At 42.3% G+C, this 17105-nt stretch overlaps 1 protein-coding gene across 1 annotated transcript; it reads right to left on the reverse strand.

The window, feature by feature from the left end:
• Window positions 1–207: 207 nt before the first annotated feature.
• CTHRC1 (collagen triple helix repeat containing 1) lies at window positions 208–10895 on the reverse strand. Its single transcript, XM_059165870.1, has 4 exons — window positions 10575–10895; window positions 6021–6242; window positions 4113–4329; window positions 208–747 (listed from the first exon to the last, which is right to left on the reverse strand). The coding sequence occupies exons 1-4, from the start codon at window positions 10839–10841 to the stop codon at window positions 605–607; spliced, it is 849 nt and encodes a 282-aa protein (XP_059021853.1). The 5' UTR covers window positions 10842–10895; the 3' UTR covers window positions 208–604.
• Window positions 10896–17105: the final 6210 nt, after the last annotated feature.

The raw sequence follows: 17105 nt of genomic DNA on the forward strand, positions 1-17105 counted from the left end.
TTTATTCTTTGTTAAAGATAAAATTCCTAAAGTGCTAATGTATTTCTTGACATGTAAATACCCCTTTTTTCTTGATATTCTTCAAAATATGGAACAGTACTATACATGCACTAAAATTGTATATATGATCGTTAAATGACCCCAACTTTTCAGAAAGAAAGTACTAAGAATGCTAATTTTAGTGGCAGTTAGGTTAACATATTGAAGTTGTTTGAAATAAGTTTTATTTCACAGATATAAAATAGTTCTCAACATTTACAACTTGTACAAAGACTGATATGGTAGCCTTCCTGTTTCAAAAAACGCTATCCTAAGAGAACAGGAAAAGTTAAAGACCACAATGACATTCCAGATTACAGGTTCAGGGAATGGGGACTATGAAGAAGGTATTCTAATCAACTACAAAATCCTGAAACCATTTCTGATGGAAGGAAAATGAATAATACTGGATTTTCCAAACAGTGTGAGATTACACTTTGGTCTGAGACACGTTTATCTTCGTTTCTTCTTCAGACGTATACATAAAAATGATATAAAAATGCCACTAAAATGAACCCTTTAAAGTTTTAATTAAAAAAGAGGTAGGGAATGAAAATCAGAGGATTTATTTGGGCAGTTCTTCAATAATGATGCGAGATACTGAATTCCATCCGGTGGAGGCGTCCCCTTTCGGGTAATCTGAACAGGTCCCGACCCAGATGGCAACATCCACTAGTCCAGCTCCGATTCCTTCACAGAGCCCTTCCACTGCAGAACAGAGAGGAAAGTTACACCCTTCTTTAGAACAAAAAGCAAAAATCTTCATCTAAATGTTATTACCTTAGCAAGGTAGCTAACAAATCTATTGAACGCACAGTGAATTAAAAATTCTAACACTTAATAAGGACTTCATGAAGATAAGTTCTCTCCTTCTTACCACGTAAGTATTTTTTAAAAAATGTATACCTATCCATCCGATGATATAAGCTGAACAGGCAGTTTTCTCACAGGTTTTAGCCATAAAACCAGAATCTGTTTAGTTACCAGAAGTTACTGTTCAAGTGACTAGAAACAAAAAATAAAGGCAGTTTCTTTAACTGCCTTAAATGGAAGAAGCCCACACTTTTGAAAGCCATGACTTTTGGGGGCCCCTGGATGGCTCAGTGAGTTAAGCCTCTGCCTTTGGTTTGGGTCGATCCCAGGGTCCTGGGATCAAGCCCCGCATTGGGCTCTCTGCTCAGCAGGGAGCCTGCTTCCCCCTCTCTCTCTGCCTGCCTCTCTGGCTGCTTATGATCTCTCTCTGTCGAATAAATAAATCTTTTTTTTTTTTAAATAAATCTTAAAAAAAAAAGCCATGAAATTTTATTTGATATGCAGTTCTTTTTGATATGTAAGCCTTTTCCAACACTTACCTATACACTTGTAAATACAAAATATAAAATACAAAATACAAAAGAAGGACTTTGTAACATTAAAAGAAATTCTAGCATAATCATTATACCAGCCCTTCAGTCTAGAAATCCCATTTTACGTGGAATTTCCTCACAGTGAACAAACCAAACACCCTGCTTTTCTTCAGTGTTCTTATGCTTTATTAATATACAACTTTTCTCAGGGTCTCTGGTCCATATTCTAATGTACAACTTGCATTTCATCTTACTGCGGTCCTTCTATATTTAAAAAAAAAAAATCCCTCAATGGTCATTTTAAGAAACAAAAAGATACGTGTCTGTGTAAGGAGGAAAAGGAACCCAAGGTTGCCAGATTGTTTCAGAAAATGAGTTCTGATGGAGAAGTAGTGAGGGATGCTATCATGTAACCAGTCAGGTTTCCCATTTGGTAGGTTAGTACATTCCAACTGAGCCTCAGGGATGTAGGTCTGAAGCGATCTTCTTCCTTGAGCTCACACGTCAATGAATCTAAGGTAAATCCCTCAGAATCCAGGGATTTGACTGTGGTTCGGGGCCCTTTCAAAGCTGGGAGAACAAAGCAGTATGATCACAGTCCCACTTAATCTAGGGCCACACTGGGTGAAAATGTCCAGAAATACTCATGTTCTCCTAAGTTCGGCACACCCATGGCCTAGAAACTTGTTCACCACACGTACAGGACGTAAAACAAATTTGAGTCTACCTCTAGTCTCACATGAGGAGGGTCAATTGGTCACTTCATGGTTTTGAACCTGTGAAATAATGTTTTTTGAATGAATGAGCATATTTACTGGGATAAGGTAGTATTGCAACTTAATAAGCACCCGAAATATGTTGGATTAGGGGGTTCTAGACCTGTTCCCTTTCTAGCCCCAGGTAACAAGGTGACATTTAAATGTTTTTCAAACTCCCATGGGCATATCCAAGGCTTTAAGTCATCCTTGATGTACTAAGTGTAGAGTATCTCCTTTCTCTCAGGAAAGAGTATCTGTGCGCAAGGGAAAGTGATTTCATGGAGGTATCCTTCTACCATCTTAATACAAAAACTGTTATAAATACCAAATTACTTCTGACATTCCACCCAAGTGATCACACCAAATAATTTCCACACTGTGGTTAGGAGCTGCTATGTTAAATAATTTATAAAACATATGGATGTATAGGTCACAGTTCCTGAGCCTAAAGGCTTAAATTATAGCAAGATATTAACACAAACACCTTAAAGGTAATACAATAGAAAGCTAGTTGCTTATCTCAACTACACATATCCTGTACCTACTATGTAGTATATAATGTAATAAATATTATGTCTATGTATATAATATATATATATATACTATGTACATATACTAAACATATATCAGTTCCTAATCAAATTCTGATTTTCTATCTAGGTTTTTCTTATTGCAGGGACTGCTGCTCAGATGGAAAACATATCCTTTCCAGCACAAGTATCTAAGGACTTGGTGATGAAACTTTTTAACTTGATCAAAGAGAGGGCTGGGGAGACAAGAGAGCAGGCAAGGAGCTGGTTTCTGCTTGCCAGAACACTGATTGTACTGTCCTACCTAACACACTTTATTTCCCTGGACCTTTTCTATGTGCCAAGAGAGGGGGTTCAAATATCTTCTTTATATCTCAAGGAGAGTGTGGGGATTTGAGGAAGAATGCAGAAGGGATGGCCATGATTTCTTAGGAATAAATGTGCTATGTTAATTTTGGGGTTCAGTATCTGACTTGGGTCCCCAAAGCATGCTGAAATAGAACTGCTTCTGATTAATAGGGAGGGACCTCTTTTCTTCCCTCTGTCATTGCTACGTACAAGGTTAGTGAGACATCCCTGCAAGACATGAGGGGAATGAAGCCAGTGATATATACATCTTGTGATTCTCCCAACGTGGACCATCACAGTGTGCTATCCCACTGCAACTCAAGAAACCAAAATGGCTGGCAGCCAAATACAGTGGTGTTTCTGAGTGATGACATTAACAGAAGCCCCTCCCCCCTCTATTTCTTGGTATCTTCCAAACTTTCTTTAATGAACCTTAAAATCAAATAGAACAAACTAATAATGTTTTTTTTCTTATAGCTTAATGACCACTGGTTTAAATGATTGTCTTAAACTCTTTCTCTTACATTAGGCAGAAACAAAGAATGCACTATAGAAATGTTCTCTTTTACAAATTCAGCAGACAATATCTATCCTTTTAAAGGACGAGGCAGAGAAATGATCACCTTACCAAGTGGACCTCAAGCCGGGTTGAGCATTAGAAATTCCAGTACCTTGGCTGCATCTAGCCCCATGAAATCAGATTCCTTAGAAGGGCGGGTGGGGATTTAAGTGCCCTAGTTGAACCTCATGTGTAGCCAGAGTTGGAAACCACTGCTCTGTGGCATTATGGGCTGTTCTACCATTTCATCTAATTCAGTGATTTTCAACTTCGGGGTTTTTTAAAAAAATACAGTCTTAGACCCAGAGATTCTGACACAGTTGGTCAGAGACGGGACGTAGGCATCTGTGTATTTTTTTTAAAGATCTGTTTCAGGGAATTCTGAAATGCAACCGGGATGAAGAGTTAGGTGCTGAAAACTTGCTATCGGTCTCTTTATCACAGGCTGGTGAGCTAACATGATAGCGGGTTCCAAACCAGTCTTCCGTCTCTAAAGACGTCAGGCACACCCTGCAGTCACTATTCTACGTACCAGAAGAAGTACGATGAATATTAATTGTTGAATTGAGTTCAGGGCTTCCTTGGTCCAAATAAATGATGGCTTCGATGGGAAGAGGTCCAGAACATTCAGCTCCATTGAACGTGAAATACCAACGCTGACAGCACGCACTTCTGCATTTTAACCGAAGGGAGCCACTGAACAAAACTCTTAGAGCGCTGTTTGAGCGCATTTTTGTAAATGTACACTCCTATCATAAACACAGAAATAGGGTGTAATTAGCATTTCCAATTTCCATTTACAAGATGCTTTCAAGTTGTAGTGTGACCATTACTCCACTTTTCCTTTTCCTCAAACTACATTTTAAAAAGCTTAACTTTTACAGAAGGAGAGAGAGAAGAGACTCTGATGTTAGGAACTCTAAGAAAATTAAATCATGGCATTCTTAGAATTCTTCACGCCACTGAAGGTATCTTTTAGTTTTACTCAAAACAGCTGGTCTTCAGTATTTTAAGCCAAACTGGTCTATATATCTACTTTTCTTTTTCCACTCCAAAACTATTTCCTGGGTCCTATTACGTGCTGGACTTTACAGTTACCACAGTAAATGAAACAGAATCTGCCTTCATGATCCTTACATTCTAGACTATATATTTATTCTTGACTGGTCTCTTTTCGACCAATAGCAAAAAGTATCAGAGATAAAGCATAGGTGGAGGTTTTAGTCTTTACCTATAATGACATAATTAGAAGACCCCGGGTTTTTTTGCTCTAATGGCTCTTTGCAAAATTCATCTCTCTACTGGCTCAAGGTCTACTATCTTTTACCTTCGGAAAGCACTGAAACTCATTCTGACCGCTCCTAAAAGAAACTTAAAAACATATTAATAATTCAGAGTCATTTTAGAGAGAACTCAGCAACTTCTGATGAACTATAAATAAGTAACCAGTCTGTCAATGTCAGGTGTTAAAGAAGCAGGTAACATTTTGACACATTTTAACAAAATGCTTTTTAATTAGTCACATCGGAAAACAAAGCCTGCAGTAATACTAGTACACAAAAAAATCAAATCAGGGCGGTCTCACGCAATTTCATAGATAATCAAGCAGACCGTAAAAAGCTGAGATGAGCAGCTCAGAGTTTTGTGAAAGTAAAATCTCTTCTACTTGCATTTGCCTGGTGGTAGGAGTGGTTAATATCAAGGAATAACGTAATGCTGAATAATAATAATAATAATAATAATATATACATGGAACCATCTACAACTGGTCCAACAAAAGAAGAAAGAGGCTTAGGAAGAGCCCCAGCTTCTTCAGTTCTGTGCCATCCCAGTCCCCTTGCCTTGCTTTCGAAGCAAACACTCATTAAAGTGACTGAATCATTAATCAAAATGTTGCAGAAAAATTCTAAATGCTCACTGTAGGACATGTCTGGACCATTCCACTTTTCTTAAGCTTAGCAATTTTAAGCCACATGGGCTACCCAGAATGACAAATACCAACAGACTTTCCACTTGGAGGTAATTCCTATCACATGGTTAGTTTCTTGGAAATTTCTTCCCACCCTTATGCCTGGGACCACAGCCGAATTTCTTACACTAATTCAAAGTTAATTTCACTTTTAAACAAGACTGGAAAGTTCCTTACTGCCCAATACAGATACTTATGCTCTCCCTTTTTGTTTGCATTTTTTAAAAAGGAGCAAGTTATTTTAGATATTATTAGGGTTAAAATAACATGGTGATTTATCTTAGAAATACCTTTATAAAATTAACTCTGAAATGTTATCTTTTTTATTCATTAATTCTAACTTAGCTACAGGGTCCCTACTCCTTAATTTTGTGAAAAGTCTTTCAGCAAAAATAAAATCTTCAATTCATACTCAACTGAGAAAACTCAAAGGCTTTTCTTCAACTTTAAAATAATTCAGACTTTACTTACCGCAATTTTCCCAAGATCTATGCCATAATTGAGTGAACTCCATGAACACTGTTTGTAGTTCGGTGTCCAGGACTCCTCAAAGCTTTCCCTCAAGCATTCGCCTTTTTCTCCTTTGAATCCATCCCGACCTGGGATCCCAGGGGTACCAGGGATGCCATTGGCCCCAGGGTTTCCATCTCGCCCAGGCACCCCTGCTGGTCCTTGTAAGCACATTCCATTATACTACAACAGACAAAAGAAAAGGGGAAAACCCCTCACCGCTCAAGATTCAAAGACTTGATGATTAGAACTGCATTTTTTAAAAAAGATTTATTTTATTTATTTTAGCGGGGGGGGGGGGGGGGGAGACAGCAGGGGGAAGGGCAGAGAGAGAGGGAGACAAGCAGACTCCCTGCTGATCATGGAGCCTAACACTCCACTCAGGCTCAACTGGGGACTACACTGGGGGTCAGTGGGGAGGGGGCTCAATCCCAGGACCCTGAGATCATGACAGGAGCTGAAACCAAGAGTTGGTCGCTTAACCAAGTGAGCCACCCCTGGACCCCAGACTTGCATTTATTTGGAGCCCTTGGAGTCAAGAAGCTCTTCATACCACTTGCTTATGTTCTAGATGAGTTTATACAGAGAATTGATTTTAAAGTTATTTCTAAAATACTGAGATTTCTTTCTATTGCACAGACTGCTCACACACACACACACACAGAAATCAAAGACAAAATGTTTTCATTTGCCTGCTTTTTTCCTACTGCTTATTAAAAGCATACATAATTCTTAAATTGCTGTATACCAGGGTGAACATAATTAGATATACTGCTTTTTTCTTCTAACCCTGTATGTTGTAAAGGACTGTAGAGTATCATAATGATACTTCTGAACATTTTATGCAAACATCGCACTATTTGGAGATGCTTAGGTTATTTCTATTTTTTCTATCATTAGTATTATTGTAATGAAAATTTTCACCCATATAGCGATGTCTTTTGAATTATTTCTCTAAGACATAGTCCTAGGGATATATTTATCAAAAAAATCTTAGCTAAGAATTCTCTTACACCAGCAATGTCTTTGAATTGGATTGCACATCTCTTGCTTCTATTTTTATGTGAAGGAAGTGTCATTAGACTAAAACTTCTGGCCTCCAACCTCACTTCTCCTTAGGAGCTAACGGCCTGGTCACAGAAAACCACTGGCCTTCAACAGGGGGCAATAATCTGTCAAACCTCTTAAGTGCCCGGATTCTCTCTGGTCTTGGTGGGCAGGCAGCAAGAGTATCAAGTAGAAGTTAAGAGCATAGATACTCTGGACTTTAATGTTTTAGTTATATGAGATAAGGCAACTTGCTCAACATTTCAGTGCCTGTTCCCTTACCTGTAAAAGAGGGAAAATGATGAAGATTCTTATGTGGTAGGATTCATGTGAGATTTAAGTGAGGTCTTCTATGAAACTGCTTGGAGCAGCGTGGGGCACACAGTGAACATTGCCCATGTCGGCCATGATGATTCTTACTATTCTCCCAAGACCATGTGAGGCCATGACCCTGGGCAAGTGTGTCTACTCCCTTGGGTGGAACTTAACCAGCGTCTAGACCCAGGAAAGACAGCATTAGGAAACCTGTCGGCCAGCACACACACAGAAGCCACGCACACCAATACAGTGGAGTAATTAGTAAAGGTAACATTTTATCTCTAATTCCCTTGTCTATTCTGGAATGGGTCCAACCCCAAATGCAATCGACTTAAAAGTTTTTACTTTAACATTCCCCTATTGGTGTAACTTGTACTATCATTCTGTATAATGATACTGTCTAATGAGAACAAAAAAAAAAAATCCAAGATTCCTTATATATGAAAATTACTTCTGGACTTAGACATGGTCATATTATAAAATCCAGTGATGCTGGTGCCTGGGAAGGATGCTCATATATATAAGGTTTCCCAATCAATTTCTTGTTACATCACCAATTTCATTTGTGTTTTGATAAACGATTTTTGTCATGACTTTGGCCATTACCATTTTCCTGGTGTAAAAAAGACGCTATTTATTTATTTATTGCCAAAGAAATAGTAAGAAAAGTATTTAACAAAATGCAAATGTATTTAACAAAATTTGAAGACAAATTAAAGTATAAAATATGCTAAAGCAGTTTGGTTTATTCTAGTTTACTTTTCATTTTAGTCATCTCACTCGATTTCACTAGCAGATACATGTTCAGACATAGCTTTCAAGTGGGAAGGGAGAAACAACAAAACGTCTGATTTTTTTTTTCATTATTATTCCCCCTGAGACAAGGTGATACACAAAGTTTTATTTTTCTGTATATCACTAGTTCTCAATCACAGATGATTTTGTCCCCCAGGGTGTACTTAGCAAATATCTGGGGGCATTTTTGGTTGTCACAACTTGGGAGGGAAGGGTATTACTGGCATCTAATGTGGATAGGGACCACAGGTGCTGCTAAACCTCATACAATGTGCAGGACAGTCTCCACAACAAAGAATTATCTAGCCCCAAATGTCAGTAGTGGCAAGGTTGAGAGTGTTTATTCAGGTTTTTATCTAAAAATTGCATTTCAATGACCACATAATTTTACAGAATTTGGTTCCACGCATATTACATCTGTCTTCTTTCACTTTAAAAATGCTAACCTTGGGGCGCCTGGGTGGCTCAGTGGGTTAAGCCTCTGCCTTTGGCTCAGGTCACAATCTCCGGGTCCTGGGATAGGGTCCTGTGATGGAGCCCCGCATCAGGCTCTCTGCTCAGCAGGAAGCCTGCTTCTCCCTTTCTCTCTGCCTATGTGTGATCTCACTCTCTCTTTTAAATAAATTAATAAAATATTTTAAAAATTAAAATTAAAATGCTAACTTAGCACAGGCTTAGTACTAGGTGGGTGTTCTACGAATGTCTGTAGACTGAACCCCTGTTTCTTTCACTGGCCACCAGGGGGCAGAGCGTGCTGGAAGCTTGAAAGGAACGCTTTGAAAGCTCCTGTACAAAGACGTTGCTTTATAGCATCTGTTGAAACCTTCTCAACGACCACATGAACATTTTTTTTTTCTCTCCAGCAAAACCAAATCCAATCTACAGGATGCACCTGAGCTTGGCTGTACAATAAGCTTTTCCAAGCTGGGCGAGAGTTGTGGGTAACCACAGGTACTGCAAATCCGTGGAGGAAAAGAAAAAATTGCTAGCTTTATGGAGAAAAGGGGTATTTTGTGTATCATAATTATGAATCCATAAAATGCAAACTGCACATGAACCCCAGCCATTTGGTACAGTTTTAGACAATTTGGACACTTAAAATAGAACTGTAGCCCTGAACACATTGTCTGCTTTGTGGGGCAAAATTACATAGCACATCACCAAAATGTGCAGTGTGCAATGGCAGGAATTTTTTTCCAGAGTTTTTGAATCTGGCATAGAACTAGCTGCCAGGGAGTTTGGTTTATTAGCTCAGTTTCTAATGGCAGCTTAACAAACTCGAAACTTTTTTTTTTTTTTTTTAATCAAAACAATGTCCCCCTCCCCTTAGGTCCTGCAATGCTTGTAAGTGATATTTGTCTGCAACTAAGATTGGCCTAAGGACTGACGTTTATTATGGGCCAAGGAATATGGTAGCTGTGAAAGGACAGCTCTTGACACAGAACAGAGGACTGCTCTGCCCTCCACTGGGTTTGTTGATTTTGGAGGGAAGGAGCTTTAAGCAAACAGACCTTCCCATAGATTAGCCCTCAGAAAGCACTTGGGGTATTCATCTGCTCTTCTGTGAACTGTCTTCTCCCTTAGCTCCACTGTGATCCTCCTGCTGGGTGGCCACAGGCTGAGGACCCAGGGTGTCTGGAAGGATGGACTGTCCATCTGTCTATAAACAGAACAGTGAAATGGGTCCTGGGAGGGTTAGTGCAGGGTCTTTTCATTTTCCCCTTCTGGCCTTGATCCCTGTGAACCATTCCTGTCCTGGGCTGTGGTCGTCCAACAAAGTAAATTGCAGTCCACACTTCCTAGGAAGATGACCCAACATGACTCACAGGGTTCAAGTTACAAAGAGTTGGACGGATGCTCTGTGAGGGTTGTTATTCTCTCCTGCAGGCAGACGTGGCCACCAGCCCCAACAGAGGACACATCTCAGGGCTCTGGCCCAGGCCCACCCAGGAGATCAGCTCCAGGGTCTCCTAGACAGCTCCCAGGCCCACCTTCTAACCTACTGGAGCTCCTCATTCTCCTCTCATTGCCGCCCTAACCCCCTCCGTCTTCCCAGGGTGTTGGGGGCGGGGAGGAGGGACGACGGCTCTCAGAAGCCAGAAATTATTGGGCCACTCCCTGTCTTCTGGGGCGTCCCACCCGACCCACGTCGCATCTCCGCTCCACCATTTGGTGCTCCACGTCCCCACCGCTCGCCTCGCCCGGGTCCTGCCTTACACGTGGACTCAGACAAAGCGGGACAGCCGGGCGCACGCACCACCACGGGCGCAGCCGTACAGACCACCCCCCAACCCCGCCAGCCCGACCGCGTCCTCCCGGCGTGGCCCGCGGCTCTGTTCCCGCCGCCGGACTCACCAGGTCCACCACCTCCCTCTGCCGCAGCAGCGCCTTTTGCTTCCCTTTCGGGAGCTCGGAGGCGCTCGACGGCGCCCGCAGCTGCAGCAGCAAAAGCAGCAGGAGCCCGAGGAACCGCTGCGCGGAGGCGGCGGCGGGGCCGTGGGGGCGCATGGCGCGCGGCGGCCCCGGGGCGCGCGGAGCAGGAGCAGGAGCAGGAGGAGGCGCGGAGCTCGGACGTGACCAGAGTCTGGCCCCGCCGCGCTCCGAGGCCGCCGCGGGCTGCATCAATGCCCCTTTCACCCGCGGGCCTCCCTCCCTCTCTCCCTCCCGCCCCTCTGGACGCCGGAGTTTCCATCCAGTAATAGGCGGGAACCCCCACCCCGAGCCCGACACTGGGCGGGCGGACAGCCGGGCCCGCCCCCTCCGGCGCCGCCGCCGGGACCCTTGCGGAGAAGCCGCGTGCGGAGTCAGGGGGAGGGGCGGGGTGGCGGCGGTGGGAGGCCGCAGGTGGAGGCTTCCCGGCGGGAGTGGAGCTAGCACCACCTAAATGTACTCCGAGAGGCACGTGCCTTTGCTGGGGTCCAGGAACCGCCTCCAGGCAAGCTATTTTTTCCGAGATGGCATTTGGGGGCGCAGCAGGGGTAAGGGAGGAAACCATAGGTATCATAGGATTCTCCCAGGGGCCCGTGACCCAAATGATAAGAATCGATGTTCCTTAAACCAAAGAGCAGACTCGCCAATACATAGAACAAACTGGTGGTTGCCGAAGGGGAGGTGGGGGGTGGGTGGGTGAAATAGATAAAGGGGATTAGGAGATACAAACTTCCGGGTATGAAAAAAATCAAGGAGGTGGAAAGGACAGCATATAATACCGTGGATACGATTGTAATAACTTTGTATGGTGACGGATGGTGATTACACTTACTGTGAGCACTGAGTAACGTACATAGTTGTCGAAACCATATGTTGTGCACCAGAAACTAATATAACATTTTATGTTAATTATACTTCAATAAATATTTTTTTAAGAAACATTAAAAATTTTAGTAGGGAAGGAAAAAAATGAAACAAGATGGGATGGGGAGGGGAGATAAACCATAAGAGACTCTTAATCTCATAAAACAAACTGAGGGGTGCAGGGGACGGAGAGGGGGGTGGGGTTATGGACTTTGGGGAAGGCATGTGCTATGGTGAGTGCTGTGAAGGGTGTAAATCTGGAGATTCACAGACCTGTACCCCTGGGGCTAATAATACAGTCTATGTTAATAAAAAATTAAAAATTAAAAAAAATACATTCAAAATTTTAAAGAACTGATGTTTCCTAAGCACTAACACTCACTAAGCACCAGGAACCTCACAAAGTTTTTTTTTTTTTTTTTTTTTTGACAGACAGATTACAAGAGGCAGGCAGAGAGAGGAAGGGAAGCAGGCTCCCCGCTGAGCAGAGAGCCTGATGCGGGCTCCATTCCAGGACCCTGAATCATGACCTGAGCCAAAGGCGGAGGCTTTAAGCCACTGATTCACCCAGGCGCCCCCCACACAAAGTATTTTATACATCCTCTCTGTCTTCTGGGCAATCCTATGGGGTTTAATACCTCCTCTATTTGCCCCGTTCACAGATGAGGAAACTGAGGTTCAGAGAGGTTAAGCAACACCAAGGTTCTCTTTAGAGACCCATCCAGTTTCCTGGAAGTTATAGTAGACCCAACTGATGGATATTAGAGAAGAGGAACAGTCTGGCAGGGGAGCATACCAGAGCATTTGGAGGAATGCCCCCTCCCCGGTTACTACCTAACTATAAGTAAATTTCATCCCTGTTTGTCAGAAGCAGCAAAAATCCAGTGGGCTCTAAAGCCAGGACGGGCCACCTAATTTGCAGGGCTCAGTGCAAAATGAAAATGCAGGGCCCTTTGTTAAAAAAAATTTAAGAATTTCAGGATAGTATTAACAGAACTATACACCAAGCATGATTCTTTTAAGCACAGCTACACAGGTCACTCACCCATGAAACAGCCCTGTGTAAAGCAGAACAAGGTCCCAGCCTGTGCCTTTATGTGCCAAAGCACTGCGGTGGCAGCGATCTACAGGCTGGAGAGGAGGGGAGGGCAACCCCCAGAGAGTATCCAAGCACAACTCCGGAGGCTGTTACCCCCAGGGACTTTGAATGGTCCTTCTCCGTGTAAATTTGGGGTCCAGATCGGAGTTTCAGCAAACAGCTAATCCTGTATGAACATCCATACCTTTTTTTCCCCCCATTTCTTTAGCCTTAGAAACAAACAAACAAACAAACAAAAAACCACAACTTTTTAAGCTGGTGTATAGTTGACACACAATGTTGCATTAATTTCAGGTGTACAACAGTATGATTCAAGGACTCTACGCGTTATGCTGTGCTCGCTGCAAATGCAGCTACCATCTGACTCCCTAACATCAATACATTTTAAAACTACACATTTACGGGGCGCCTGGGTGGCTCAGTGGGTTAAGCCTCTGCCTTCGGCTCAGGTCATGATCCCAGGGTCCTGGGATCAAGTCCCACATCCAGCTCTCTGCTCAGTGGGGAGCCTGCTCCTCCTCTCTCTCTGCCTGCCTTTCTGCCTACTTGTGATCTCTGTCTGTCAAATAAATAAATAAAATCTTAAAAAAAAAAACTACACATTCATATAACTGATCAAATTACACTGTAAGATATATTAACTGGATATCATTATCTATATTTCAAAGGTAATCTATAATAATGTATAAGTGCCTTACTCATACCCTGTCTCTCGGGTCCTAAAATGACCACAGATCTAGTCCCACTGTGGGTATGATGAACTTCTCTGTCCCTGTGCTTACTTCTATATACCTTTGTGTGTTTGCAAAGTCATTTTTTCCCACCACCTCTAGAATTTACTATTTCAGTCCTGTTGAGTTTTCTTGTTCTAAAACTTAAGTCCATTCTAACATTATAGATTTTAGTTCCAGTTAGAGATTATGGACTAGTTTAGTGTCTCAGATGTTATTTCCAGAGTGACGTTTCCCAAAGATTTCCAAATGTTCTGTATATTTTTTGTTCAGATATTTTACTTCTTCTATTGGACTATTCATGTACTTCTTATCTGTCATAAAAACTACTTTAAGGTTGACATCTTTAAAACATTTGGTCTTCCCATTAGGGACATAATATATCTCCCCAGTTTTCCAAGCCCTCTTTTATGCATCAATAAAATTTTAGGATTTTCTTGATATATTTCTTATTGTGGCTATGATGTATTTTGCTGTGATTGCCAATGGAATCTGTGCACACGACCCACAGACTGTATCATTTTTCTATTACTGTGTAACAAATTGCCACAAACTTAGTGATGTAACACAACACAAATTTATTACCTGCCAGTTTTGTGGGTCAGGAGTCCAGTTCAGATTAGTGTTACATGAAGGTGAACTCAAGGAGTCAGCCAGGCGAGTCCTCATCAAGAAGCCTGACTAGGGAAAGATGCACTTCTAGTCCTCCTTACATTGTTGACAGAATTCATTTCCTTGTGGTTTATAGGACTAAGGTCCCTCCTTTTTGGCTGCTTGCTGTCTGGGGACCATTCACAGCTACCAGAGGCCACTCTCTTGTGGCCCTTTCCATAGGTCCTCCCAGTAAACCTTTGACTCTGTGGCGGGAAGGGTGTAGTACCTTCTAAGTTTAAGTCAGGCCCATCCAGGGTAAGTCAATGTCAACTGATTAGGGAAACTAATTACACCTGCAAAATCCCTTCTGTTATATAATATAACATTAACATGGCGGTAACATCCAACAGCTTCACAGTTTTGCTCATACTCAAGGGGAAGGGATTATTCACCACAGGGCAGAAATCTTAGGGAGCTGTCTTAGAAATCTGTCTACCCCATGCATCAATGGGCTTTAGCTCGGAGCTTTTGATTGTCATCACTTGTTTCCTTATAGTGTAAAAAGGGATGTTTTATAATGTAAAAAGTTCTGGCAGATGGCAGGAAGATCAAGATGGTCAATAAAAATATTGTAATCACACTAGTAGTAGGAGTCAGTCCACGGAAATCTGCATTTCCCTTGCAGGAAAGCAAGCACGGGGAGTCCTCCACTTTTAAATTGTTAGGCGTTCGCCTGTCTCTCAGTTGTCCTTGTTTGCCAAGTGCTTCTCCCACGCATCACTTGATAATGGACATTTCCAAGTATCACATAATCATAGCTCGCCCGTCAAAATTCCCTTTCGGCAGCATCTCTATCTTCATAAACAGGATTTGAGCCGTTATTTGATGCCTCGTCTTTGCTAGACCCTCTGCCCAGCGTGGAGCCCAACACAGGGCTTGAACCCACAATCTCAAGATCAAGACCTGAGCTGAGATCGTGAGTCAGACGTTTAACCGTCTGAGCTACCCAGGCGCCCCCATTCTTATTATTTTCTAAAGAAAAAAGAACAAAGGGAAAAGAAAGATAGCGATATAAATAATAACTCATAAAGTGAGTATGGTTGAAATAAAATAGAAATAAATGGGCTGAAATTACCATTTTTTAAAGATTCAAAGGGACACTTACCAGAATTAAGGTAGAAGAGCCTATGTATCGGTCAAGGTCTAGTCAGACTAACATAAACCATGCTGGCAAGTTCAACCGGAGGAGATTTATCAGCTGCTACCAGGAGAAGCTAGAGGCTAAAGCTGTAACTGTCCTCTGTGTAGGGACTTACTAAGTGCTTTTCCCTGGTACTTAAGGAGCGCCCTCTCTATATTAGCTATTACTATTTTTATTATAAGAGTTGGGGATTCCATATAAAATTAAAGGAAGCCGTGGTTCAGTAAAGGACGCTTAACGCATCATTGAGAATCCAGTGAGGACACAGAAACCACTGGGAGTATGCAAAGAGAATTTAGATGTAGGAATGAAGGTAGGAAATTGACTGCGAAGTCTTAAAGGTTAACAGAGGACAGTGAAGCGTCCCACAATTGGCCATGGCCATAAACTGTTCCACTCTTAAGCTGGAGAGACCTAAGATGCCCAGTCAAAGCTGGAATCTTGTTGGGTTTATCCATTGGAAGCTGGAAGGGTAAAAGGGATGTGAGGGAAGGAAGATGAGTAATACCATGGCTATTCCCTTGTTCCCCCCTCCAATCTCTGATTGGTCCAACCCAGCTAGAGGGCCCCAGATACAGGAGTCTGGGAAACATCCCGAGATACACAGCAGAGCTGAGGAAGCTTGAAGAATGATGTGGGGGCAACGGGCACCTATCAGTTCTGAAGGGGGTCCTGAAGTCCTCCCTCCACTGGCTCATGCCTACATGTGTACACACAGGCAGCTCTCATATCCAACATTGTGGTGGCTTTGTCACAATCCGAAATACGTAGATTACCAGACTGTTTGGAATGGTATGAAACCATTAATCTACCCACATCCGGCACTGATAAACAGTAAGTAACTAGCACCCTTCCCAGCACATGAGTGATTCGGATTTTTATAGTTCTATGAGAAGAAAAGTTGATGGAAAGTCATAGAACCCAAATCATTGGTAAAAGATAAGGGTAAGTCCCTTGCCTGTGATTATGGTAAGTACATTCTTCACTTATCCTTTCTCATTCATGCACATTTTTACAATGGGAAGCTGGCGTGCTTTGCCATGCCTGAGGGCAAGCTCTGGTGGTCTATGTGAGACCCGCAAAGAGTTATATTTCATTTATTTTGAATCATAGCATGCGATATGCTTTCAACGTGGGTAGTCTTTCATTTCCTGTAGAATTTTCTTCCTTTTCTTAAGTTACTCGGAGCTGTGCACTTTCTGCCCCTTTTCATTGTGCCCTGTGTACCAATGCTTTGAAATCAGCATCCTCTGAACAGACTCTGCATTGTAAGAATTCCTTAGAAAGTGGCTCACCGTGGAGATCTGTGTTTGAGAATGGTCAAGATTAAAGACGTCTCTGGGCGGTTCAGATGACTCTTCGCAGCCCGTGTGTCTCTTTCGAGCCACAAAGAGCCGCCTGTTTTCTGAAAAAAGAAAGCCAAAGTAAGCAGGATATTTGGAATTTCATCTTAAAACATTTAGGTTTATAAAATGCGTCCAGGTCTCCAGCTTCCCGGCACACTTCTCCAATCCCATCAGCTAGACCATGGTTTCTGGTTATTGCTTTGTTGCTATAAAGTCAGGTCACTGGAGTGGAAATCAAAACAAGCCAAAATATTAATCCCCTCCGTCATCTAGCAGAGTTTTTAGCAAATAACAAAGCAAGCTGAGTGCCGTTTGACTTCCTTCCGAAGTGCCCCGTGGAGAGAGCTAGACTGGGACAACATGGGAATTAATAGGTGGCAGGAGGGAGAAAATCAAGAGGTTTGGTTATAAAACAAAGAAATGACCAACTGTCCAAAAGAAAAACAAGAGTGAGTGGAATAATTCACTATTTGTTATGGCAAGGAATTACCAGTTGCACCATTTGCTAACCACCCCATGTAGAAAATTGCAAATAATTTTAATTAAGTTAAAGTTGGTTTAGGCAAATTCCCTTCCCATGTTCCTTACCATGATTTGAAAATAACCCCTTGACAATGTTAT

Source organism: Mustela lutreola, chromosome 3 (genome assembly GCF_030435805.1).
Source record: "Mustela lutreola isolate mMusLut2 chromosome 3, mMusLut2.pri, whole genome shotgun sequence".
Taxonomy (NCBI): Eukaryota; Metazoa; Chordata; class Mammalia; order Carnivora; family Mustelidae; genus Mustela; species Mustela lutreola.